This window comes from Corvus moneduloides, chromosome Z, assembly GCF_009650955.1.
Source record: "Corvus moneduloides isolate bCorMon1 chromosome Z, bCorMon1.pri, whole genome shotgun sequence".
NCBI classification, from domain to species: domain Eukaryota; kingdom Metazoa; phylum Chordata; class Aves; order Passeriformes; family Corvidae; genus Corvus; species Corvus moneduloides.
The window spans coordinates 74,669,468-74,697,153 of NC_045511.1; the positions used below are offsets into that span (position 1 = coordinate 74,669,468).

Here is a 27,686-nt window from a genome sequence, read left to right on the forward strand (position 1 = left end):
TGGGGGCACACAGTAGACATGGGAAGCCATATGAGAGCAAGGGGACATATGGGGGAGGCAGCAATAGCCTTTAGGCCTACTGTGTCCCCTGGCATCACCATGTCCCCCATGTCTCTGACCCCATCAAGGCCATTCCCTTGTTCACCTTCATTTTCAGGAGTGTGACTCCACAGTGGTCCATCATCAACCAGTGGGAACTCAGCCACCAGGCCAGGTGGTGGGTATCCTCCCCGTGCCACCCCCCAGCAGCCATCACCTAAAATCTGTTTAGGTGCTATGGGGAAGGACAAAGGTTTAGAAGGAGCAGGTAGGGAAGAGCATGGGAGGTGTCCCAAAATGGGTGTTGTGGGGGTCCCTGGGTGGGTACGGGACTTGGTGGGTGGAAGGAGTGCTGGACTGGGGGCGTCCCCAGGTTGGGCAGCGGGTGTGTCCGAGGTTTCTCCCCCAGTGCATGCAGTGTTGGGTGCATTGGGTGCCACTCCATGGACTGTGGAGTGGGGGACATCATTCTGCCCATGAAGAGTGAGGGCATCATTCAGAACACTAGATACTTGTGAGGTTTCTGGTGCTGAGGATGCTGGGACATTTGGAGTGCCTGGGAACTGGGGGCTGGATGCTTGGAGGGTCCCGAGCTGGGTGATGGGAGCTGACGGTCCTGATGGGAACAGAAAGGAGCTGCAGGGTCCAGGGTTGGGTGATGGGAGCTGGGGGGTCTGGGGCTGTGGTAGGGTCCAGAGCTGGTGATAGGACCTGGAGCGGGAGGTTCACTGTTGGGGTTTTAGGAGTTCTCCTTTGTTGCCAGAGTGGCTGGAGAGCCGCAAGGTCCAAGTGCAGCTTTGAACTCATGGTGGGCCAGCTCCGAAGTCTAACATCTCCCTCCAACCTATGGCGAGCTCCCATGGCCCTTTGTGGTTCTATGTAAATTGTCAGTTTCTGGTTGGCCCATTGGCTCTCCACCCCTTTTTATGTATATATCCTATAATATGTATGTCCCCTGTTTAATATGTGTCATTTCCAGAATGTTCTCTGTTCTTCGATGCTTCATTGGCTCCCTGTTCCCTTGTCCCTCCCCTCTCCTTCCCTATTGGATTTTGGGTTGTCACTCTGAACCTCCTCCGCCTCCTTGACCCTCACCTGATTGGCTTATGCTGCCCTACCCACCCATTGTACCTCCCCCTATAAAACCCCTGGACCCTCCAATGTCTTGGTCTTTTTGTCCCTGGACCCTCCACTGAATAAATCTGCTGGAACCCATACAAAAGGCCCCTCTCAACTCCTTTATCCACAGTTGACATCCTGGATTTCTGCTTGTTTGTGTGATCGTGCCTTTCACTGCGCAGGCAGTTGTGGGTGTTTGTGTGAGGGCTCCGCAGCCCGCCCTGGTGTCTTCTACAGGCAATCGGCATCTCTGAGATTGCCGGCTTCCCTGCAGATGCTCGGGGAGATGCAGCACTGGTCCTTGGGCCGACACAGCGGGCTGTGTCACTCCTTTTGTTTACTTTTTCTCTTAAAGAATTTTCCCCATACATGTTGCCAGGGGGACAAATAACTGAGTACTTAAGAGAGACAAAAGACCTGGCCACAGTATGAGGGGTCCAACTGGCTACTCTCTTTCACCTGGAGTTTTCTCGTGGAGGGCAGGGATGCTGTGAGATTTGAACTGGGAAAAAGGGCTCTTACTCTCCTGGCGTTCGGAGGGGGAGGGCTGCCGTTGTTGTGGAGAGAGTTCGTCGCCGCTGCAGGTTTCTGCTTTCTGCTGCCTTCCTTCTACAGTGAGCGGAGTTTGCTCGCTGGAGCGGCTGTTACACTGGGACCCTAACACCCCACCTCAGTAAAAGAGGGACTTTTTCACCATCTGCTCGGGTGTCTCAGGGAAAACCCTGGGATCCCAAGCCTGCCTTTTCCTGCCCCACTGGGAGCCGGGCAGCTGCCCTGCCCCTGCCATTTCTTTGCCGGTGCTTCGAGCCTTCGCTACACTATAGCTCCACACGCCCTGCCTGCTGAGACCTTCCAGGGTTCCCGCTGCAGCTCCAGAGTTTGATACATCTCATCTGCCACCCAGGATTTGTGCTCGTCCCTGCTGTTCCAGCCTGCTGTTCCTGAGGGTCCTGCTGGGGCACCCAGATCGGTTGCCCAGGGGGTTTGTGAAGCCTTTTGCCCATCCCTTCCTGGGATCCCAAGCCGCCACTACCCCGTGCTACACTACCCCGTAGCTTGCTCTGGAGCACCCCCTGCAGCTGCAGGGAAACCATTGCATGTGCTGTGCTCACCGGAAGCCCTGGCCAGCTGCGACCTTAACTGCACCAAAGGGGAAAGTGCCTGAGAGCTGAGAAGGCTGTCACTGGGTTCCTGGTTCTGTTTGTTGTTACTGCCATAGTTATTGTTTATTTGCCCTGTTATACATACATATATATAAGTAAAGGACTGTTATTCCTATTCCTTATATATTTGCCTGAAAGCTCCTTAATTTCAAAATCATCATAATTTGAAGGGAAGGTGGTTACATTTTCCATTTTGAGGGAGGCTCCTGTCTTCCTTGACAGACACCTGTCTTTCAAACCAAGACATTCACATTTTATGCCCTTTTTTCACTCACGTTTCCTGACCTTTTCCCCTCATACTCCCCACAATTTTCCCGTTTCTCACAATTTTCTCCTCATGTGTCCCAGCCTTTCCCCCCTATATTTTCTTGGCCTTTTCTTTCCTCATATTTATCACACTTTTCTCCTCCTGTTTTCTGCCCTTTTCTTCCTTCACATTTCCTTTCCTTTTTTACCTCACGTTTCCTGTCCTTTTCCTCTCACATCTCCCCACCTTTTAAATAACTGACAAAGTTAAAAACTGGCTTCTGTATCTTTGTGTGTACAGACTGGGCATCATGGAGCTGTCTGGGGGCTCTGCTGCTGGCCAAGGCAGCCACTTCCATCCCATGCTTCCACTTGCCCACAGGTGGACCTGAGGCAGACACAGGTGAACCACAGGCAGATGTGGGCAGCACTGCGAGGCAGCCAGAGTCAGGTTTCTTCCCTCCCTCTGTGGGGACAGGGTGCCAGGCCTTCCCTGCCCAGAGAGCTCACAGGACACTGGGAACATCACACTGATGTACAGAGACTGGGGGAGATAAGGCTGAACATCTTCCCACCCCCAGGAACTGCTGACAGGCAGGCAGGAGGCACAGGCAGGAGGCAGGGGCAAGGGCCACAGTCAGGCAGCCTCTCTCCTCAGCTTCTCTTGCAGATGAACAGCCTGGTGCACAGTGTGTCACTGCCCCATCCATACCTGAGTGACTCACGAAGAGACAGTCCATCTGCCAGCAATACAGGCAGCAGCACTCCGGTACACACAAGCTGCCTCCTCTCCAGCAGCAGCTGCCAGCTGACTGCTTTCTGCCAGGGGCAGGAGAATGGCCATCACCATGGCCAGCAACAGCCACCTACTGCTTGGTCTCATTGCTCAGGGTACCCACAGTGAGCAGGGCACAGCCACAGGTGTTTGGAGCTTGAGCGTTGCACCACACCACCCTGAAGCCTATGTTGCAGGTCTGAAGGACGAGAGCCAGATCCCTGTGCATGACATCCCCCACAAGAACTACATGGGGAGCCAGAGACACAGCCAGCAGCCAGGAGAACAGTGGGACTGGGCACACAGCATGGCTACATCAGCTTCCCTGGGCAGAGATGCAGGGACATGGTGCTGGACAGAGAAGCGTTGTTAAGTGCAACTTCACCAGCAGGTCTCTGCTGCTGCACCACAAGACTGCAAAGGATCTGAGTGTTGTGTCGAAGACAGAACCTTCGCAGGAACTGAACATGAAAAGCCCCGCTTGGGAAAGCCAGACAAATTTTCCAGGATTTTGAGAAAAATCATTAGTCATCAGAGGATGCTGGAGTTTCTGGGAGCAAATTTTCCAAACAATTGTGCCACCTTATATGAGGAGGAGAAAGAGTGGAAAGATGATGGATACCAAGAGCTGTGCCAAGGGAAGACATCAAGGACAAGGAGCTGTCCCAAAATGAAGACAAGAGAGACCAAGAACTGGCTGAAAGGGAGGACAACAATGTCTCAAGATGAATACAGGAGAGATGAAGAGCTGTTCCAGTGGGAAAATTACAGTGATAAAGAGCTGTCATAATGGGAAGACAACAATGACAAAGACACGTCCCAAGGGGAAGATGGGAATGACAGAGAGATGTCCCAAGGGGAATACAGGAGAGATGAAGACCTCTCCAAAAAGGAAGAGAACAATGACAAAAGAGTTACCCAACAGGAAGACAACAAAGCTCGCATATTTTTTCGGCAGATTGTTTCAGCAATTGCTTATGTGCACAGTCAGGGATATGCCCACAGGGATCTCAAACCAGTAAGTTTGAACAGGAGTCAGATTTGCACAAATACTGATGAAGACCCACTTTTATATGTCTGAATGGAGCTGGTGTGAGTTGTGTCTTCTCTGTTCTCCTGTACTTAGAGGTCTTTAGCTAACATTTGCTCAAAGTGTTATTTCTGCTTATTGCTTTGTACCTCAACTGAGCTGGATGAAGCTGTATCTGAGGAAGGAGCTTCCTCTGGAAGAGATGTAGAATAGTGCATGTCCCAGTAGGAAAATGACAAAGAGGTCTCCTACAGGAAAGACAATGTCCCAACAGGAACCGGAGAGAGACCACGAGCTGTCTCAAGGGGAAAACCGGATAGACCAAGACCTGTCCCAAGGGGAAAACAGCAATGATAAAGAGCTCTCCCAAGGGGAAGATGACAGTGAAAAAAATTGTCTCATGGACAAGACAAAAAAGACCAAGAGCTTGTCCCAATGGGAAGATGATGTCAGCTACAACATCTAGGACAACTCCTTGGGCCCAGTGAACAATGAGGACCCTCACACTGCTTCCCAGAGGAGGCCTAGCTGTCTCAGCAGCATGGGCACAGAGGCAGCAGGAGAGGCAGCTGGTGACCTGAGCATTTCTTGCTCCAGTGGGTGCCACAGCCTCTGAGACAGCTCTGACCACAGGTCCCGAGGAAGGGGAGCACCATGCACCTCTTGCTGAGGCACAAGAGGTGGCAATAACAACACCTTCTCTGGCCTTCAGTGTGCAGGTGAGAGCTGCAGGGGCAGAGAGCCAGGCAGCTGCCCTGCACAGCCCCTGCTACTCACTCAGTCCTTCACCTTGCCTGTTGAAAGCCCATGCCTACAGCAGGCAGTGGGCAGGGACAAGGGAGGTATCAGACCTGTTAGTGCCGAAGACCAAGGATGGAACCTTTGCCAAGGAGAAAGAAGAGTGGAATGACCACATCAACCAAGACCTGTCCCTAGAGGAAGTCTATAGTATCCAGTGCTAGTACCAATGGGAAGATGAAAGTGACAAATAGCTGTCCCAAGAGAACAAAGATCATGTACTTCTACAGAAAAGGGGCTCTCTGATCCTGCCCCTTGAGAGGCACAGGTATTTGGCCTGCACAGCCAGTCCACACCTTGCCTTGCCAAATGGACACATATGCCCTCAGCAAGCAGTGGGCTCTTCGCAACGGCCATCCTGCTTCAGGAGGGTATTCCAGGCTCTGCACGGTGGCACAGGCATGGACAGAGGATTAGTGCCCTGTTGCCAGCACCAGGCTGGTCCCCAGAGCTGGCCCTGAGCCTGTGCAGAGTCCTAAGGGAGCAACACAGGGTGGTTTTGCTGTGGACATTTTGATAAAAGCTGATTATTTTGCAACCCAATCTCCCCCCCATGTTTCTTGCCCTTCTCCCCTCACATTTCTTGCACTTTCCCCATACAGTTCCCTTGCCCTTTTTTTCTCCTCAGATGTCCTGTCCTTTTACCCCTATATTTCCGACATTTCCCGCCCCCATGTTTCCCACTTTTCCCTCTAGTTTCTCACACTTTCCCCCTCACGTTTCCTGCCCTTTCTCCCCTCATGTTTTCTTCCCTTTTTTCACTCATGTGTCCTGCCCTGTCCCCCTCACATTTCCTGCCTCTTTAAAAAACTGGCAGACGGGGGTACAAACTGACTTGTGTTTCTTCGCGTGTACAGAGCAAAGCTGCAATACTGCAGTAATGAACCTATTGTCTATTAGGGGTCATCTAAACATATACCTCAGAATGGAGACTCTCGCCTGCCCCGCGCCAGAAACACGCCGTGCCTCGGGCAGGATGGGGTGGTACTGAGAATGGCAGCCACGGGCGGCCGGGCCTTTGGCGAGAAAGCCTGACGGGAGCGCTGGAAGGCACCACCTCCTCGGAGCAACGACCTCGGCCGCCATCTTGTGCGTGGCGCCAGCCCCTGCAGCGCCGACTCCGCTCCGGTCCCGACGGCTGCGCCTAGGTACGCGCTTTCTGGGAAAGGCAGACGCTCTTTTCTGTCTCCGTACGGCCTGGTCTCGGCCGAGGCCACCCGCGTTAGCAACCAGCCGGCAGCGCAGACCTTCCCACTGTGGCAGCACCGCTTCCCCATCTCCCTCCCTCCCGGCATGCCAGTCCCTTCACGCCTGTTCCGGTTCGGCGGCGCGCGGAGATTGGCTTTTCGATCCCGGCGGCCGGAAGCGGGACATTTGAACGGTAACGGTCTCTCTAGGCTGCTCTACTGTTTGGTCGCTGCCTCGGGACGGGGTAACACTCGGGGGGGCTCCTGGCGGCAGCGCCCGAAGGAACGGGGTGGGACTTGGGGGCCACCTGGCCGTAGCGCCCCAGGGAATGGGATGGGACTCGAGGGTCTTCTGGCCGCTGCGATTCGGGACCGCGGCTCTCCCGCGCCTATCGCCGGGCAGCCGTGCCTGGCCCGTGAGAACAGTAGCCGCTCCGCCCTCCCCGGGGGCTGCAGCTGAGTCCTTTCCTGTGCCCGAAAGCATGAGCGCGATCTGCGGTCTCCCCTTCCAGGTGCTGAGAAGAGCTGCCCGCGTCCTGCGGGTCGCAGAATGGCCGGAGGTGACTATGAGGAAATTCTCAAGTACTATGAATTACACGGAACAGTCGGTACAGGTGGGCTCAGTCTGTGAATGCAAACAAGTGTGTGTGATGTGTCCGCTCACCTCAGTGTTTATCTGAGAGATTAACTGTTACTTCAGAATCTGTGGGTCATGTTTTGTCGGTGTAATTTTGCGGGGCAGAACTGTGGAAATGTAAATGGAATGTGGTGGCAGCAATTGCTTCTTCCTCTAGAAAAGATGCTACATGCTGTGCATATGGTATTTGCTTCAGAGCGACTGAGATCGTCGTCAGGATGAGAAAGTTGGTCACCATGCAGAGCTTTATATGTCTCTGTTTCAAATTCTAGGTGGGTTTGCAAAGGTAAAACTTGCGCGACATCGTCTCACTGGTGAAAAAGTTGCAATAAAAATCATGGACAAGCTTGCTTTACAGGTAATCCAAAAGATACTTCAGAGTTGGTAACATGCTGTTCCTGTGGCGTTCTCAGGAACATGGGTACGACCTGTCACTGTGGGCTAGCGGTAGATGCTGTAGATTTGAAATAATTTTAATGGCACCACAAATCCTGTGCCCTCATGTGGAGAGGGCAATGTTCTCTGGCTGTAAAACTGAGGCAGTTACAGCTTTAAATATTAAATAACTAAATAAACTACTGTAAGTCAAACGGAATGCTGATGAGAATAGTAGCTATTGTACATCTGCCCCTTTGAGTTTTACTGTGTGAGGAGGGCAGGTGAGCAGTGATAGAGCTGGTGCTGGTTTGAGTTTGAGCAGTTCTGATGTGCAGGCTTACTGTGATATACAGGCTGTCAAACTAATTGGCAATTCCATACCTTGCTATTGTGATCTTTTAGGATGACTTGCCTCGTGTTAAATTAGAAATTGATGCCATGAAGGACTTGAGTCACCAGCACATTTGTCGGTTGTATCATGTGATTGAGACACCCAAGAAAATATTCATGGTTTTAGAGGTAAGGAATGGTGTTTCTGCTGTGGCAAAGATCTCTGGGTTTAGTCACAGCAGTAGATGGTAGCAGAGTCCAAATGAAACAATTCTTAGAAAATTATCTCAATGGTGAGATAATTGTGTCCAAGATGCCATAGTTTAGAAATGAAGCTGACAATGTGTTCTGTCTCATAAAAGCCATTTTTTACTGTTTGCAATAAGCAAACTGACTTTAATTCCCACCTCACACTCCAAAAATAGCACTAGCAGAATATATGGAACCTGAGAAGTGCCACTGAGTTGTCACCTTTGGGCAGTTTCTGTCGCCTGTGATGGCAGTGTGATATGGCTGTGGCAAGCACTGGGAAAGAGTTGAGCTCTTGGGCTTGTTGGATCTGTTGCACACTGGCCTGGGGCATGCCTGGTTGCTGCTGGAATAAAGCAGAGGGAAGGAAAGAGAAGAGTGCCTTCTTGCTATCCAGTGCCCTTGTTCATGTTTAGATACCCTGACTGTATCCCAAATGTATTCTTTTTTTCCTGCTTTCATGCAGTACTGTCCTGGAGGAGAGCTGTTTGATTACATCATTTCTAAGGACCACCTTTCCGAGGAAGAAGCTCGCATATTTTTTCGGCAGATTGTTTCAGCAATTGCTTATGTGCACAGTCAGGGATATGCCCACAGGGATCTCAAACCAGTAAGTTTGAACAGGAGTCAGATTTGCACAAATACTGATGAAGACCCACTTTTATATGTCTGAATGGAGCTGGTGTGAGTTGTGTCTTCTCTGTTCTCCTGTACTTAGAGGTCTTTAGCTAACATTTGCTCAAAGTGTTATTTCTACTTATTGCTTTGTACCTCAACTGAGCTGGATGAAGCTGTATCTGAGGAAGGAGCTTCCTCTGGAAGTGATGTAGAATAGTGCACTCCAGCTGAGAGTGGAGCAGACACGGATTTGACTTTGGCTGTTGGTTAGGCATTTTTACTATCCTCTTTATTCCAGCTTATACCCAAGGGGAGTTGTTACGGTTTCTCTCTGTTGTGCAAGCTGTTCTGTTCTGACAGCCAAAGGAAAATGTGACTCCCACAACATAAACAAGTGAGAACTGGGCAGGGGGAGAGATGTACCACTGATCCTGTGGCTTTACTGTCACCACAGGAATTAAGTGTGGGCTTAGGGAATGGAAGCACTGAGACCATTTCTCCTAGAAGGGGTTAGAAGTTTGCATGTTCAGAGACACTGATAACTGAGAAAAGCATATCCTTAGGGTACAGGCATTTTACTAGACAGCTCATGAAATCCTTGTCTCCAAAGGACTTCTCCCCAAGCAAAGCCTTCTGTGTACCTCTTGGAAGGATTTGGATTGTAGCTGGAGACCTGATGGATTCATAGGATTGTGAGATAGCTTGGTTGGGAAGTGACTTCTAGTGGCTTCTGCTTTTATCTCCTGTTTAAAACACTTCACACCAAACTTCTTCATCTAGTCACATCTTGGACCTCTTGCTAGGATGAGGCAGCATAATGTTGCTGGGAAACCTGTTAAGCTCTTCACTTCCTTTTTTATGAGAAAGGCTTTTTCTTAGTACCGGTCTGAATGTCTCCTGATCCTTACTGACTGTCATCATCCCACCATGTGCTTCTATGGAGGGTCTGACTCTATGCCCCCTTCATAAGAATTCAAAGGCTGCCATGAGGTCTTCACTGAAGCTTTATCACCTACAGGCTGAACAACCATCTCTCCCTCAGTCTCTCCTCATGGAACAAGTGCTCCAGCACCCCGGACAGGCTGGTGTCCATCCACAGAGCTTACCTCAGTTTTGTGTCTTTCCTGTGCTAGAGGGTGGGCAGAAACTTTATGGGCTGTTCTCACTGTGCTGAACAGAGGGCAGCTGGCTTCTCCCACTTTGCCAGCTCTGCTTCTTTTCACACCACCTGGGATATCACTGGCTGCCTTTTCTACCAGGGCAGGCTGCTGCCTCACAGTTTTTGCTTTCTGTCTAGCAGCCCCCCAGGCCTTTCTGAGCAGGTAGGAGCTTGTATTCCCCACTTGGAATATCAGATATATTCATTAGCAACAGGTCAAAATCTCCAGGGGAGAATGTTAGGTAAATTCTGGCTGGTAATGGCAAGAAGAAATAACATGTAAGAAAATATGGTTTCTTGGATACTTGGTGTTATGGAAAAATTCATTACCACTTTCTCTTTTACTAGGAAAATTTACTGATTGATGAGGAACATAATCTGAAGCTGATAGACTTTGGACTTTGTGCAAAGCCAAAGGTAAGGGTGTCAGTTGCTCTCGTAGAGCAGAGCTAAATCAGCTACAGTGCGTACATAAGAATTTCAGGCGTGACTTCAGGGTGCAGTGCAGAGCCTTGCCCTGATTTTGAACTGTTTGTGTAGTTATTGTCCCACTGCTAATTGCTTGGTAGGCCTTTAAGAGTGTGAGACAGTTTTGCATTTTCTGAGCAGAATATCAGATTTTGTCCTCTTACACTTCATCTTTCAGATTGCCTTGTGTGTAGAGTACCTACTCCCACAAAGGCTTGCACTGTAAAGATGATGTTGGTGTCCATTTTTCCCCAATAACTTTCAATGGCATGTGTCATTTTCATAAGATTTGTCCATGTGTAGAGATTGTGGATCAAATCCAATAGATTCCCCTTACCTTTACAAAACCCCTGGGTCCACATGGTTGTACTGAGTTGTTTACCAAGTTTAAAGTTGGTTTCTAGATTACTGCTCTGTTTGTCGTCTTCACATATGAGATGGGTGCTGGTAAGAAGGAATTTGATGGGAAGAAGGTCTTACTGATCCAAAGTCCTCAGATTGTTTTAGCTGAGTCAAGTTAAAGCACCTTGCAGGAAATCAGGAGTATTAGACTACCATCTTGTTGGTACAATGTTATCTCACTCTGATCTGCTTAGAACAAAGCCCAGGCTAAGGAATAACATGTTTTTAATAAGGAAGCATTTTTGTGGTTCTTCATGAAGTTATTGCATTAAATATTTATATAAATATCCAACCAGCCTCGTGCCCAGTAGCTCTTGGATTACTGATTCCCAAGTTCCATCTGTTCTCTTTGTGGTCACAAAGGGAAGTATGCCTATCAAAGGAGGAGCTGCAGAAAAGGCTGCTGGGATAACATGTGAAGGAGCAGCTTGGCATCTGAACATTTATGGGATTCTCCTGGTCTTGGACAGTTTTTTGCCTAGTGAAGCCATATATTATACCAAAGCAAAATATTAGGTGACTGTATATACACAGCACTGGAAAATGAAGCCTCTGAGGTCTTTAATATGTTGTTGCTAGAAGTCACTATATGTGTTAGAGCCAATGCTGCTGTGTCATCAGTTTTCTGTCTTGTTCTAGCGTGGCCTTGATTACCATCTGAACACCTGCTGTGGAAGCCCAGCTTATGCAGCACCAGAGCTGATTCAGGGCAAAGCATACATTGGCTCAGAGGTAGATGTCACAATTGTGGGTTAGGGTGGTTTTTTTCCTGCCCACCATGTATTTAAAGGTGGTAGGATTCAGATATACTCCCTTAGTGTCTTTCTTCAATGTCACATTGCCTCAGTGGCTCTCAGAAGCTGTGTGACTGAGAGCAGTCACAGCCTGGAATATATCTTGACCACAGATTCTGCACCTGGTTTCTTCATCCCTGACTAATCCTTCACTGTCCCCAGGTGTTGCTCTGCAAAAGATAACTTAAATTCCTTCCTTCTACTATGTTATTCCAAGCAGCAATTTGTTCTGTTAATTTTCCAAGTCTTACTGCAAATTTCTGTGCAGTCTCAATATCTCGTGTACTTTGCCTTTGAAATTCTGTATAAAAACCTGCTCTTTGTACTGTGCAGTGTAGGAAAATTAGAGAGAAGAAAAACTGGGGCATTTTTCCAACTTTGATTCCATGTCTAGAAGATTCTACATGCCCTTGTCAATCCATTCAAAATGGTGCAATTGCAATCTCCTCAAACTTCCCAACTGTCTGTGCTGTTGGATAGTCAGTCTTTTCTCCTTTACCTCCTTTGCACCACTCTCTCTGGCCTCTAACTCTTGCTTTCTTTTTGTTTTCCACAAAGTCAGTGCTTCTCAAACCTCCTTTATCCTATGACTGAAGTGGGAGTTGCAGTATGAGGCACGTAGGCCTTGTCATGTCTATACTGATAAGAACCAGTGGGGCTTTAAAGCTGATTGTAACTGTACTGACAGCTGTCATAATCACTAATACTTTTGAGTACAAAATCCCTTCTGATGAGTTTGATTTCCTTTTTTTCAGCGAAATCCTTGTAGGTTGAAAGTAATGCAGCAATTTGGCAACCTAAGGAGAGGGTAATGGTTTTACTACTGCTCTAGTCTGAGTGAATTGAAAATTGTATGCTTTCACTTGGACTGTAAGAGTTTTCTGTCCAGAGTTAAGGAGCCTACTTTCCAAGAGTTGCATGTGGGCTTTGCCAAAGGAGATAATGTTATCTGTCTCTAAGCCGTTTTAGACAGATGAGCCTTGTGAACTCTCACTTTTATTTTTTAGGCAGATATTTGGAGTATGGGAGTACTGCTGTATGCTCTGCTGTGTGGCTTTCTCCCCTTTGATGATGATAATGTCATGGCTGTCTACAGGAAGATCATGGTAGGTATTGATGGTACTAGAATACACAAGGAACAGGAATCACTAAGCATTATGGGAGATTTTTGCTTTCTGATGCCAGAATCTACTGAGCTGTGCCTTGAGCAAAAAGGCTTATCTGCTGAATTTTGTTATGCTTTGCCACTCTTTTGATAAGTATTTTGTGGATTTGTTTCTGTTTTCCCTCAGCCTGTGCAGTACTCTAGCTTGGTCCTATGATACAGTAGAAAACTGAGTTTCAGAAGAAGCATTTTCTTGCTAGTGGGCTGGACTTTTATATTGGAGTGTTTATCTGTCTTCTCCCTGTATTGTATGGATTAACTAAAAGTACTCTTAAATGTCAGCCATTCTCATGTCTAGGAAAAGCAGGATTCCGCATCTGCTATTATGCTTTCCCCTCCCAAAAGGAGTTGAATAAATAGTAAATAGTATAATTAAGTTACTGGTTCTTTCCCTGTAAACTCCTCTTGATTTGGCTAAACAGTGATGTTCCTCATCACACATGCACCTCTGCCAGCCACTTCTGAGCTGCCATAAAAATCTATGTAAGTAAAGCTTGCTCTGGTAAAGTGAGTGGGATGATGAACAACAGTGTAGAGTAAGGGCTTTGGATTCCTCTACCTCATTTTCCTTTCACCAAGAGTCTGATATGTCTGAAAAAACACCAAAAAACCCCTCCTTGAGAATATTCAAGGACTACTTTGGCAGGAGGCAACTGACACTGGTTTGCACAGGGAGTGTTTTCAGGGTGTATAACAGTCTGAGCTCTATAAAGCACCTGGTCTTTTCATCAAAGAGTGTGGATTTTTAATCTGGAATTGGAGTACACGTGAGTACCTTGACAGAAAATCTATAGGAAGCTTAGTTTGAGTTGTTGGAGAGAACTTCAAAAAATTAAAAAAAGGGAACAAACCAAAAAAGCGAAGACTATTGTCATAGGTTAGCAAGCATAGTCCTGGAAGGGACATCCTTGCTAAGGGGTGTTACAGTTTCCTCTGGGACCTGATAGAACCTATCAGCTGGCCAGTTTGAATATGGACAATTCTCTAAGCCACTTAAAGTTGTGACCACCTCTGTGATACACACTTAAGAATAGACAAACTCCCCCCCCCCAGGCTCTCTCTCGTTTCCAGCGCTGGGACAGGTGGCTGCGGGGCCCGAGCGGGGCCCAGTGGGCCCGGCCCAGGCCCTGCTCGGGCCGGGCTGGGCTGGGTCACAGCTCCAGGATGACCCCCGCAGCAGGGCTGTGGGCAGCCAGAGCGGCTCGGAACCGCCCCCCCCCCCCCGCCCCCCCTTTCCACCTTTCCACTGCGGCCAAGATTTCAGGGAAAGCCAGGGAAAGCACCTCTGTTGGCAGAGGTCAGGTGACCAACAGCGATAAGCCACACAGCCGCAAGGCCGAGGTGAGATTAACCCTTTTATTGCTGTGAAGAGCTGAAAACCTGAGGGAAGAGAAAGAGAGGAGATGCTTAAAGCTGAAATTCTGTTGTGAAGCTATGATATATCAGAGTATCCCGTTGTAATTTCATGAAGATATGGGGGGTGGAGTGTTCAACTCGTGAGCAAAAGCACCTGCGCCGAGATAGGCAGATGCTGACGCAGCTGTAATTTTATGAGAAGTTTGGACAGGGAGAGATGGACCAGATGAGGACTTTTGCTCCAAATGGGAAAGGAGAAAACCTCAGTTCCTAGAGATGCTCCCAGAGATAGTCCTAACGATGAAGATGAGGAAGACCCTTTGCTCCCAGGGAAGGAGAAGGGCCTCTGTTTTTTGTTTCTGAACAGCTCAACCTTAAAATTGTACCCCAAAAAACTTTAAGAGTGGACCCTCAAAAGCAGTTGCGGGAAAAGCTGCAAGTCGGGGGAAGGTACTCACATACAAACAGAGAGACCTCTTCCTAGATGGACTGAACAATATTTGGAAGTGAGCGGCTGGGTCGTTGTGATACTGTTTTCATAGCATGAGCAAAAAGAGACTTCTCTTTCTAAATGGACTGAACAAGGTTATTATGGAAGCGGTAAACAGACTGAACATCTTAAGGGTTGTCTTTTTACCTTGTCAGTGGAAGAAGGGAGGAAGGTGGGGGGAGGAGGAGAGTTCTGAAGGTGGTATAATTTTTTTTTTTTCCCTCTTTTAGGTCTGCTAATAAACTTCTTTATATTCTTTCAAGTTTGGTGCCTGCTTTGCACTTCTCCTACTTCTTATCTCACAGAAGATAAACAGTAATGAGTATTTCAGACCAAACCACTACAACTATCTAATCCAAAGAGATTGTGTAAAGGTGCGAATGTTCAGATAAAATGCCTTTAAAATTACATGACTTCCCTACTCATATAGTCATAGAATATCTTGAGCTGGAAGGGAGCAATAAGGATCATCAAGTCCAACTCCCTGCTCTTTGCAAGACTACCTAAACTAAACTATATGATTAGAAGTGTTGTCCAAATAACGCAGGCAAGCACTTACGGTTTCTCAGTAAAACTGCTATGAAGTGGAAAGAGCTGGGTTGTCAGTAGACTTGAGCTGCCTTTCCTTCTCTGCTTGTGGTGTGAACTGTGTTGTCTACCCAGAAGCTCAGTGTACATTGAGAACGTATCCACTTATAAGCATGCTGTCATAGGATGACAAAACCCTTTCTGCTGCACATTACACCAAGATGCAGAACCTGCTAAATGATCCAACTGCTTAAGGCATTCATTGAGCAGAGAAGTCAGATGTGAAATGGAGACCTTAATTAAGAATATCAAAGATGATTCTGCGTACAGTTGTCCAACATGGACGGGAACTATGAATTGAGTTGTTTGGAGTGACACAATATTTGCCAGTGGAATGTATTGAAGTGAGCTTGAAACAACAAATGAGGTTTTAAACCTTAGTCTGGGAGTAGTCAAAACCCAATCATGTTGCAGGTGTTAAGATGCGTGCTTGCTATTTCCACTCTGAATTTGTTTTAATTTTATGTGGTTGTGAATTGAAAATTGTTTGAAATGAGGACACCCACTATTGTGGAATTAAATGTCACACATTTTAAACCCTGAAATTTATTGTAGTCTCATCTCAAACCTGTTGCTCAAATCAACAAAAAGTCAAAATCTGCTGCTTGAATCTAATTAAGATCCTATGACTTACATGCAGTGTTAATTCCCTGGAATGTTCAACGTCTCTTCACTTGTGAATACTTAAATCAGTGTCTTGACTTTTTGGCCGAAAAATTAAGCTGTGATGTAACTTCTGTTAAAAAAAATGTGCTTCTGGTATGACGTTATGCACCTGGTAGATATCACAACCTATGTACCATCCAGTACTGCCTACAGTACAATAGATGAGAATTTCTTTTTGTTATGTCATGTTCTGTAGCAATATACTAAAAACAAAATGTAGATTACCCGTGTTACTTAGTTTCATAGTAAAGTTGTGTTGTAAAACAGCTTGCAGAACTACTCATGAATAACTTACTAGTAGTGTCTGTAAAGATGTAACAAATTCTTTAATCTGTGATGTCAAAGCAATACATGCTGTGCTTAGAAATGTAGCCGCATATAACACCAACTATTTTGTTATTAATGCATTTATCTGTAGAAAGAAAACTGCCATTACAAAATGATAGCTATGTTATTTGACAATGACTTTTTACTACTTTTTTTTTTTCTCAATTTTTGTTGAGAAATAAATGATTTTTGGTGGTGAATTTGGTTTTCAGCTACTGTTACACCTCACATCTGGGAGCTGTTTTCAATTTTCTTCTGATCAAAAATTAAATAAAAACCAACAGTAAATAATTATATTGAAAGAAATCTCACTTGCTAGATCTGTAAGTTTTTTCCTGTCTACTGTATGAGATCAAAAGTTTAGTGTTAGATGTCACGTATTCAAAAAACAGTATCTTAATACTGAGGGTGGTGTACTTTTAGTGTCTGAAAAGTAGTGATTGCAGTGAATCTTCACGTTTTCAAAGTGCTAATATCAGTCATTCATACTCCAGTATGTTTGCACTTCTACAACTTCAGTTCTGAGTTGATATGATGAACCAAGGCAATAGAGGAAGGAGCAGATTAGCTGCAAAAGTGGGTGGAGATGCAAGTGTCACACAAGCAGATTGGATGAAAACTGCAACTGGTGATTCAAACATGACATTTTCCTAACTAATGCTGCTGGGTTTTAGTACTGCCATGACATTTATGCAAGTCACTCTTAAAGCTAAATTCACATGTTCCTGCTGGTTTTTTTTTTAACAAAGTGTAGATGGCACTATTGTCCAAGCAATTTGGTAGCTCCTTTTGAGGTTCAGTGTTAGCTCTAAATCCTCTTCTTTTTTGCAGAGAGGAAAATACAGTATTCCAAAGTGGCTCTCTCCTAGTAGTACACTGCTCCTTGACCAAATGCTGCAGGTAAAGGTATTATTTCTATTCAATAGATGTATAAAGTACTGTTGCATTGGTTCAAAACATTACATCAATGAAATATTTTAAAAACATTCTGTGTTTAAATAAGAAGTTTAATTATTACAAATTTTGGAAGAAAAGATTAATATGCCCTTCAGCTGAAAAATCTTTGAGAAAAATGTTTGATTACAAAAATAATTAAGCAAAGTTGAAATGATTTAACAAAGTCTTCAAACAGCATGTGTTTGGTTGTTCTTGATGTGCTATAAAAACAAGAGCTGTTTTGTAGTGCAAATATACATTTGAGCTACACCTAAGGCATCTAGCCAATGCTGCATATCCCTGGGAGATCTATCCTAACGGTAGGTTCTATAACTGCTCTTCACAGCTAAGATCTTTGAGCGTGAGCTTCCTTTTGGTGAAGCTCTGAAACAGTACTGGTTTCTTGTTTTGTCCCTAACCCTCCTAACATTTTGTGTAGAAGATGAATTGTTTCTTCACTTTTTCTCCACAATTTAAGTATCACTTTGATTTTTATTGCCCACCAGGTTGACCCAAAGAAGCGGATTACAGTCCAACACCTGTTAAGTCACCCTTGGCTCATGCAAGGTTTTTCTGATGCTGTTCAGTGGCAAAGTAAATACCCAGTAAGTACTCTGGTCAGATGAATACTAAAGCATTTCATATAGTATTTGCTGGCTTACTACCATCCTCATAGTGCATGGTATGAAATTATTTGTTCCAAGGTGAACTTCGCGATGGCTGTGGTCTTTTTCTGATTCTTTTAGCTGTCAAAATATTATTACTTGCTCTTGATTTCTCTTGAGAAGAAATTTAAAATGTGCTTTCATTATATTCTGCAGCTGAATCCGCAGAATAACAGAATTCTCATCAAAACATGAAGTACTTCCACGTATGAATGACCAGCTCCTTCTCTAGTCTGCTTTAGCAATACTTCATGTAATGTGCTGTCTCGGTTTTGGAGACAAAACTTCAGGAGGAAACACTCCAGAGAGAGTGTCTCCTCCAAAGGGAAAAGGGCCTCCCCTTTTCCTCCACCAGTAAGACAAGTGGGTCACAGCAAGGGAAAGTGGAAAAAACCAAACTGTTTATTAACACCGAACAAAAACAGGGTAGAACAGGGGAAAAACCCCTCAAAATACAACAAATTCCCAGAGAGAGAACAGAGACATGGGCTCGGACCAGCCGGGGTCACCCCACAGGCCCACCGGGGCCAATGTGCAGGCGAGGAGGGAAGGGAGGCAGTGAAGTAAGGGGGGAAGGTATATTTCCTTTCCACGGGACTCCTGGTTTGATATATGCGTGTTGCAGGATCCCCACTGCAACAGGAAGGGAAGGGAAAAAGAACAAAAAAACCAACAGAACCTTTTTCCCGCTAGCTGGAACAGAAGAGAAACCCAAAGAGCAGCACAGCACTCCCGGCACACTCATCCCGAGCCCCTGGAGTCCCCAGTCCCAGCCATCAAACGTTCAACTGACCTGCACCAGGGTCCCATGGCCCCTCCCCACAGGTCCATCTTAAAGGCACAGTGCCCCTGGGCATTAAGCGGACGGTTAAGGAATAAAGCGGCTTCATAACATCACCTCAAGGCACCTCAGGATGCTAGATGTGTTTATGTTTTATCTTGTATGCAGTCCTCAATGAAAATTTGAATAAAAATTCAAATTTCATTGAAAGAATATTCATCCTGTCACTCTATCACTTGTTTTCTTGTGTGAGAGACAAAGGCAGTGTGGAGAGGAAAAAATCCAAAATAATCTGGCTGTCAGCAGAAAGTGCTGAGAAGTTCATGCATGTTGACAACCAATGCTTCCCATTGCCACCAGATGCCACTGTTATTCTAGGTAAAGAACAGTTTGACTGTGCTCGCACCATCAGTGCCAGCTGGCTCTCATAGAGATGGGCATGGCTCGTAGCTTTGGGTATTTATAGACAGATGAAAGCATAGCTTCCATTCTAGTAAAAATCTTAGCTGCTTTTGGATGGCTTATTTGAATTCATAAGCTCTCACCTGTGAGGAGGCAGGCTGTGAAGTTGTTGAAGTATGACTTCTTCAGTCTGCTTCCTACAATGTTTAGCTGTGATGCTAAACATTTGAAATACAAGGTCTAAAATCATCGTTGATGATTTACTCAGCCCACTGGGTTTCACAACAGTGTCACTGTCAGATATGGATTATGGGGCAACTTGAAAACCTCACACTTCAATAGCCATTGTGTTCTTGCAGCTGGAACATCTTGATGAGGACTGTGTAAGAGAGCTTTCTGTGTTTCATGAGCAGAGCAGGGAGACCATATTGCAATTAATAACAGAGGTAAGAAGTGTATGTGAGTAATTTACAGCAATTAAATACAGTAATAGAGTAAATAAGTTTACTGCTATCAGACCAATACGTATCTATTCTAAGTATGATATTTTACATACATTTCAGATTTAAGGAGCCCCTGCAGAACTCTAGAATCTGGCTGTAGCTTGTAACTACAGGCTACTGGTTCAGAAGTTCAAATTTGTTTATTTCTTTTTCTCCTTTAATTGCGATCTTCATGTTTCCTAAATCTTACTGTTATTTCTCACTACGGTAAAATCCTTCTGAATCTCTGAAAGTCAGAATAGACTTGTAGAAAGTTATAGTTGAACAACAGATACCATTTGCTGGGTTAAGTCTTTGCTTTGAAATGGTTCAATAAAGAGTAGAAAAAGAAAAAAAGATAAAAATATTAGAGCAACACCCAGGCAGTCTGCAAAATACAGGGTTTTTTTGAGTTACTATTCAGAGATTTTTAAAAATAGTGAGTATGTTTAGTAATTTTTGACTACAAATGACAAAAGTTGAACTGAGTACTTCTAGAAGAATTGTGCAAATGTTAGCAATAACATTGCAGGCTGCAGAAAAGACTTAAAGCAGGATGTGAACCCCATCTTTTACCTGAATCTGAAAATTCTTCCTTAAAATTGAATTTTCCGCTTCTTTGTACTTGTTAGCAGTGACAATAGTTTTGGGTTTTTTTAAACACTTGGGTTTTCCACATAACTGTAGCAGAAACAGACTTTTAAAATGAGTGTGATACTTATGATAGATTTGTGGAGTTAATTCTCCTTGTTCTTCAGTTATAGCAAATAATCAGAATAATCTGTCTACAGAGGGAAAAATCCTTCCAAATGGGTTTGTGATATTTGCAAAATGCTTTACTGGAAGACCTCTAATCCCTCATAAGTTATTCAAACTAACTGTGCTATGCTGCAAACCCATCAGAAGTGGTGTCTCTGTTCCTCACACATACAGAGTTGCTGAAAATCATGCAAAAAGTTGGCACTTGGGGAAGAATGGGCAGGAGTTACTTCCAACAAGTATGTACTCTGGCTGAAGTATTGAATAAGCTGAATTATTAGGTTTGCATTCACTTCAGGAGATAGATCCTTATTCCAGCATTTCCATGCTACTGCATGAACTACAAACTAACTTGGAAAGAACAACCAACCTAGTGCCTTTTTCTTGATCTCAGACACATAATACAAATCACTTGAAGTCTGAAACTACACTTATGGGTAATGATGGTTGCATATCAGGTAGAAAAGCTTGTAAAGACATAGAAATTTTCAGAAGGCTGAGCTTGACTTGTACTTGCAATGTTTCCAAAGAGGAGATTAAAATACAAAATACTTTATTTCTTCCTGATCCCACAGTGGAAATATGACCACATGTCAGCAACATACCTCTTGCTTCTATCCAAGAAGGCTCGTGGCAAGCGTATTCGTTTAAGGTTTCCATGTCTAACAGGGCATGCCAGTACCATGATGTCGACAGGCCTTGAGGTAAGCTTGAGTTCAGCAGGACAGCTTCTTGCTTAAAATCCTGCTCTGCATTGACAAAGCTCTGCCTGGAGAAACATTCTGGTGCTCTAAACATCAGGAAGAGAAAATGACCCTGAGTTTAGCTCAGCTGGTTAGAGTATGGTGCTAGTAACGCCAAGGTGGTCTTGATCCTCATATGGCCCGTTCACTTAAGAGTTGGACTTGGTGATCTTGGAGGGTCCCTTCCAACTCAGAATATTCTGTGATGTATGCAGTCAGCCACAGTCTTGGTCATTAAACAGTTCGATCTTCTCATTAACATGATTTAGCAAGCTGGGCTGCTTCTATGGATTGGCTTTACTGGAATAGCCATCCGGGAGGGTATGATGCATCAGGTGCTGCAAAGAATCCCTCCTTGTTAATGGGCTCAAATCCCCTGTTCTCTGGCCTGGGTGATCATTCCAGACCTTGTTCTGCAATGATTAACTGCACTCTGTATTTGTCTTTATGTATTTTTGTACCTTGTGGGTTGCATTTAGTAAGGAAAATCTTTTGATACATCATGGTATGTTACCTGGGCGGTATGCTCTGAGACAACATGGGCACTATGTGAGCTGGTGGTCAAAGCAGAGGGAGTCATCCCTTTCTCATCTGTTTCACTTGAAAACAGAATCCTAGGGAGGACTCTGTTTACTTTGAGTAAAGAAATGTGTTGCTGCTGTTTTTCTGATTATTTGAATTCTGAAGCAGTTTTGTATATCTTGGGGGAATTTCTATTCCTGTAGTTTGGTAGCAATAGGGCCCTTCAGAACATGGCTAAAGTTGCTAAACTCCTTGCAATGTTGGATATAAATATGCAGCTATATGTGACATCAGTGATACTAGTCTATTCAACAAATTCCAAAGCATTCAGTGGAATTGCAGACTCGTGTTAGCTGTTCCCCCTTGAGACAAAACATCTGTGAAATGGTCTGAGTGTCCTGCTTTCTGTGTAGAGGAAAGCACTCAGAATAAATACTTAATGTATTTGATTTAGTTGCTTGTAAATCTTTTCAGTTCACCCATACAGTGTTTTTGAGATGAGAATTCTAGGGTTACTAGAGCTGCATAATAGACCATGAATCGTAAGTGTTCCTGAATATGCATAATGTGATTTCCATGATCGTGGCGATTAGCTTTCTTCACGCTGATGACTAAGGTGGAGGTTGACTAGCTTCAGTTGTGCTGATACTGTGAAGCTACTTCATCTCTAGTGATGTCCAAGGTAAATTGGCAAATGCTAATTAACATACGCGTTATGCCTTCCCAGGTGATGGTGAAATTCATGTCTATGCAATACGGCAATCCACTGGTCCTTCTGCAGTTCTCAGGACACATTTAAGTTGCCTGCGTGTAGCTACTGGGTGAATATCAACTGAATTTGCTGAAACACACAGTTAGCAAAGCTCTCTAATTGGACCTGGTCTAAGGTGAAGACAACCAAACAACAGAACTTTTAACTTATCCATTTCTGAATTTGGCACAATCTTCTACATAATACTGCTTGTTTTCAAGCAGTTTGATGTAGAAGCATATTGCCAAATATTCACGATGCCATGATTACATCTAGAACACAGTAGCCAAGGTGTCCTGATCGTGCATACATGTTTAATGGAATGTGATTTCAACTACAGTATCAGGCTCCTAGCTTCTTGTAGTTAGCAACCCTCTGGTAAGGGCTTTTGAGTAAGGCATCATAGAAGCCTCTGGCAGCTTATCAGAGAGCTCTCTATTCCAGTAGTAATGAGAGATCTGTTCATTGTGATATCCTCGATACGGGGCAGCAGAAACTTACCTGCCCGCAGAACACAGGTTACTAAAATGTCATTCCAGCTTCCTAAAACGGTATCCATTCCAGCCAAAGACAGACAATTTAAAATGACTATGTATAGTTTCACTGAAATTGTATGAAATAAATCCTTGGAAACAGTTTCCTGTAAATAACAGAAGGTGTTAGAAACTAAGGATGCTTTGATATATATCTGCTTGTATGTGGTCTGAACCGTGAAGGTTAGCAACCTTGGCTGAAGTTACAAATACATTGATTTAATAAATGACAACTTTTGAGGGGACAGAGCTAGCCAGATGAGGGGTTCCAAATGCAAGTTCCAATTAGTGTTGTGGATTCAGTAGTCGTATATTTTGGATATATGTGTTTACCTTTATCCAGTCCCTCTGGACATTACTCCATTCTTCTCTTGGATTCTTTCCAGATTATTAGGGCTTTTTGTAGAAAGAGGTTGTGGTCCAAGCCTTGAATTCAAACGTGGGTATTTCTGTGAGTTGCTTCTCTTCTTGACGCAGGTCAAGAAAGATGATTTGGCAGTGGTGCTTTGAGAATAGTTACACATCTGCTTTTGATACAAATGACAAATCAACAACAATATTAAAAGTCGTATGATAAAACTTAGGTCACCGTCAATTGGAACTTCCATTGTTAGCAACTTAGAAAGAAATTAGATTTAGACTTTAATGGCAGTCTTTTCTGACAAAATCTTATTTTTAAATGTGCAGTGGAATCTCAACTGAATATTTCTTTTCAGTCTGAAAAAACTGTGGTGTGTGAAGATATGCTAGACTGTAGCGAAGTACCATGTGCATTTGTATTAATGGAATTTACAGATACAGCTTCACTGTTTGAAGAATCTCTGTTAGAAGAAGTCACTATAAATACTCATGGAATGAAGCAGGTGTTTAATACAGTGTTCTTAATCCAAAAGATCTTATTCTCATTGTACATAAAAATTATTGTATATGTAAGTGTTTGGTAGACCCTAGCCTAGTGGAGTTACAAACTGAGTAAAGAAGTGTTTTAAATATATAGCTGAACATACATTGTGCCTTCCTCTAGCTGTAGGTAATTTGACTAAAACTTGAGCTTTGAGCATCTGGAAAATGAGTAAATAAGGATTTTAAAACCAACAGGAAAAAATAAGGTGCAACAAACAAGGTCTCAGACCTAGGCTAGAGCTGGACAAATATCTGAAGAAGTGCAACCTGTCTGTATTGGACAAGAAAATCAAATGAAGCAATTAAAATTTAACAATTAAGCCAAATGAAAATTCCTAGCTGTGCTTAGGTGAGCTGGTGATTAATAGTCTTAAATATGCAAGCTAAGGAATTTAGAAGAACAGGTAAAGAAGTGGCAAATTACTTGCAAACCTTGTGAGCAAATTATAGTGGGAATCAGAAATATTGAAGAGTTTTTAACTATTGCTCTATAGTCAAGCATTGTATGGTATTTTTAACCTTCAGAATTTCCTTGTCTGTAACGTTCCTGAATGTGATCAGAATACATCAAGGGATAACTTTTTTCTTTTCTTTACATCTCTTACAGCATTCGAGGCCTGATGCCCAACTGGAGGATACAGAATTCACAGTGTCAACTCCAGTGACAAGAAAAGTGGCATCAAAGAAGCATAAAAACAAAGAGAATGTTGAGACAGTGTCAGCTTTCAGAAATGAAATGCCCTTTGCACTTCCTACTCCAAAGACTCCTTTTGCAAAGAGTCAGATTGAGACGCAGGTACAAGCTGTTCCCCTTAGGGCACCTGCTTTCAAAGGTATGTAGAATGTAACTAATGAAATCTAAGAACAAATATGTTGCTTTGGAATCACTGAAACTCAAGTATGAGCACGATACTTGTTCATCCAATACATCTGTTTCGGGAACACTAAACTTTTTTTTGCCCTATGTACCACTCTGGTTCTTCTAGTACATCTGGTGGGGTGCTGCGAGAGTTTTAACCATCCATTAGGGAATGTTACTGGTGTGTTACTTACAGGAGTCATTGCTGCTCTCAATTATCATATGTGAACTCCTTTTGGTACACCCTAACATGGAGCAAAGCATGGAGTGTTCTTAAAGCTTGCACCTGGTTCCAGTTTTCCATGAAGGTTGAGATTACAGTTTCCTCAACACTGTTTTTCCTTTGTGATTACCTTGAATGAAAATAAAAGCATACTTTTAGTTAAATCTGCTTTAACTGCTGCTTCTAAGAGAAATCTAACTTTTGGATTTCTTAAGGTTGCATATCAGCATTTTCACAGGAACAGTCTAGTGTAGCAGTGAAAATGCTTCTGTTAACAATATGTAGGTCTTGCAGCTGTGCAACAGACCACAGAAATCTGTCTAAATTATGTCAGCTTTTCTGAGTTACCAGAAATTTCTGTAATCAGCCTGTCTAGTCGTGTACATATCCCATATGTACATTACCATTTGCTTCAATGATTACCATAAAAGTTTTGGTGTTGATACTACAAATTCTAACTCTGTCCTTCAAATGCCAAGGGCTCCTTGCAACAGGAGACTCTTTAGTTTCAGGTACTGAGGAGCATTGTTCAGGAACAGTAAGTCTTTGCAGGCTTCAAGGAATAAGGGATCTTGAACATACTGCTGTTTAATGAGATCATTCATAAAGAATAGCAATACAAAGACTAGTTTATGAGTTTGCCTTCGGATTGTATATGATAACTTGTAACATCTGATGTCTGTGTATATTTAGAAACAGAAGAGATACTGCTTGAAATGGGAAATGTAGAAACACTTTCAGCTCATTTATTCAGTGACATTTCTGAGGATTTAACAAAGAAAGCTAGTTCTTTGATGCCTTGAAAGATCTTTGATTCAGGAAATAAGAAAGTGGGAGTATCCACTGGAAATTTTGAGGTTGTTTGTCTGGAGTCAGGTGCAATTCTGTAGAGAGCTGAAACTTTGAACATTGAAGTTGGGTTTAATTGTGACAACTTTTTTGCTGACTGTTTCACTTGGTGCTGTCTCCTGCACCTTTAAAACCATGCTCTGCAGCCACTTTTTAGGCTGCTGTGTAGCATGAACATTGTGTATTCAACATGACTATATAAACTTACACACTTCACATAAGGGAATTGGATCAGTGAAGAATACAACTACTCGATGCAGTGGATTGCTCAGTATTTATTCATGGACAGTGGCAGAGCAAGAAAGCAATTCTAATCCTCAAATTTCTAATATTGAACTGCATTGGTTACTCTTAAGGTTTGACTTGTAGAGCCCTGGGGAAATCAGTCACTGTTTTAATTTGTAGAGTAGAGGTAGTATTAAAAACATATTTTATAATTCCCAAAATATAGACCTGAGATAGAAAAGGGGGTCTGGTGTTAGAAATAAATTCTTAATAATGAGACATCGTCACTGAAGAAAATCCTTTTATGCAAAGACATACCTGGTTTGGCTTGGATGTTTTCTTTCAGAGAGTCCGTTCACTGCAGTCACCCCAATTAAGAAACTCACAAACCCAACAAATGCAGATGAATTGGCAGCAGCTGAGATTCTTCCCGAAAGAAGGTAAGTGTCCAGTTATTTGTGTACATTCCTGATTTAGAGCAGGACTACCTTAATCCATATGCTGCCTGAGAAGCCTTGTTACAATAGCAAGCTGCTGTTCCTATTCTCTTGGTGAAAACCTTTCTAAAACCTCTTTTTACAGTCACTAGAAAACAATGAAGCTAGAGAAAAGTTTTAAAACTATGTAACTCAATATCACCTATTTTTAATAATGTAGCTGCCTTCTTATTCCCGATCTCCAAAGGACTTCCATTTCTAGATACATCTCTATGTTTGAACTTCAACAGACTTTCAAACAGAAACTTCTATAATACATTGCACTTGATTTCGTTTTCTTTGTTCTGCCATGTCTGGTAATATTTTAGTGACATCTCTGAAATAATTAGTTTTTAACACTGAGGGAAAAATAATAGATTAATTTGTTCATGTAACAGGTGTCAGTCAGTGGAATTAGATCTCAACCTTGCACTTGTGGATAGCAGCCAAAAGAAGAGAAAAGCCAAAATACTTGGAAGTCTTGAAAGAGGCCTAGATAAAGTGATCACAATGCTTACACCAAGCAAGAAGAAACGATGCACTAGACACTGTCCAAGGAAACTTAAGGTATGGTTGCTGCAAAGGTCTTACATAAGAACAAGTATTATTATAATATTAAGTAATTATATTTATTATATATTAATAATTATGTTGCAATAATTTATTATTAACATCCAGTACCTTCAGAAATGGTTTTGTGAAAGCTTCTGTGACCTGTCTTGCCTGAATTCTACAGTAAAGTGTTCCTACAGCATCGCTGATAGCAGGACAGTGCTCCAGTTATCACATTCAGTTATCTGTTAGTCCGAGTTCGGGCAACAGATCCAAGGAGGAGTTTGGCCATTGCTGCTTATAGCCCATCTAAACCAAATGTGAAGGAAGCAGCATGGTTTTAAAGGAGCCCTACCTGACAGTTTTAAATTATGTTATTTCTATAGAGATCCCCCAATAAAAACCTGGCTTCTTTCTACTGGAGAAAAGGCTACTATCTGCACGAAGTGCACACAGGTTGATGGCCTCTTGTGACAAGCGGCTGAATAATAAGATACAGCTAACAGGCTGTGCATTTTTTAGAGGGGCTGAAATGAAAATAATCATGGCTTTGGGACCCTCCACCTACAATGGATACCACTGAGCAGGAGACACCTTGAGCCCTTGTGACCCACAAAGGCAGTGCTCCAATTCAACTTCCACACTCCAACAGTCAGACCAAAACCAGATATGATGCTTTAAAGGTTTTAGATGTCTACAGGCAAGGTTACCATAAAAGGAACCACTGAGTACTTGCAATGGGTGACTCTCTGTTAAAGGGCACTGAGACACCCATCTGCTGGCCTGATAGTCACAAGAACTTTGCTGCCTACCAGGTGCTAGGATCTATGATGTTGCTGAGAGGGTACCCCAACTTCTCAAGAGCACGGACTACTACCTCCTACTACCTTATCATGTGGGTTAACCAATGATGCTGCAAGCCAAACAACAGACAGGATCAAGGAAGACTATTAACACCTGGTGAGGCAGGTGGAAAACATTGGTGCCCAAGTCATCTTCTCATTGTTAGAGAAAAGGGGACAGCCAGAAGCAGATGCATAG

At 43.8% G+C, this 27,686-nt stretch overlaps 1 protein-coding gene across 6 annotated transcripts in view; it reads left to right on the plus strand.

Moving 5' to 3' along the window:
- Positions 1-6,349: 6,349 nt before the first annotated feature.
- The window catches only part of MELK (maternal embryonic leucine zipper kinase), a 33,163-nt gene continuing 11,826 nt past the window's right edge, over positions 6,350-27,686 (plus strand). For 3 of the 6 annotated variants that reach the window (XM_032097088.1, XM_032097089.1, XM_032097093.1), the window contains exons 1-15: positions 6,350-6,551; positions 6,870-6,971; positions 7,267-7,352; positions 7,775-7,891; positions 8,418-8,561; positions 10,077-10,145; positions 11,238-11,330; positions 12,400-12,498; positions 16,816-16,884; positions 17,427-17,525; positions 19,128-19,214; positions 20,585-20,713; positions 24,069-24,294; positions 25,964-26,057; positions 26,492-26,660. In XM_032097088.1, the coding sequence (XP_031952979.1) occupies positions 6,464-6,551; positions 6,870-6,971; positions 7,267-7,352; positions 7,775-7,891; positions 8,418-8,561; positions 10,077-10,145; positions 11,238-11,330; positions 12,400-12,498; positions 16,816-16,884; positions 17,427-17,525; positions 19,128-19,214; positions 20,585-20,713; positions 24,069-24,294; positions 25,964-26,057; positions 26,492-26,660 (1,671 nt within the window). In that variant the 5' untranslated portion in view covers positions 6,350-6,463. Of the gene's footprint in view, positions 6,603-6,869; positions 6,972-7,266; positions 7,353-7,774; positions 7,892-8,417; positions 8,562-10,076; positions 10,146-11,237; positions 11,331-12,399; positions 12,499-16,815; positions 16,885-17,426; positions 17,526-19,127; positions 19,215-20,584; positions 20,714-24,068; positions 24,295-25,963; positions 26,058-26,491; positions 26,661-27,686 lie in introns of all 6 variants that reach the window. The other 3 variants (XM_032097091.1, XM_032097090.1, XM_032097092.1) reach the window with 3 other exon arrangements.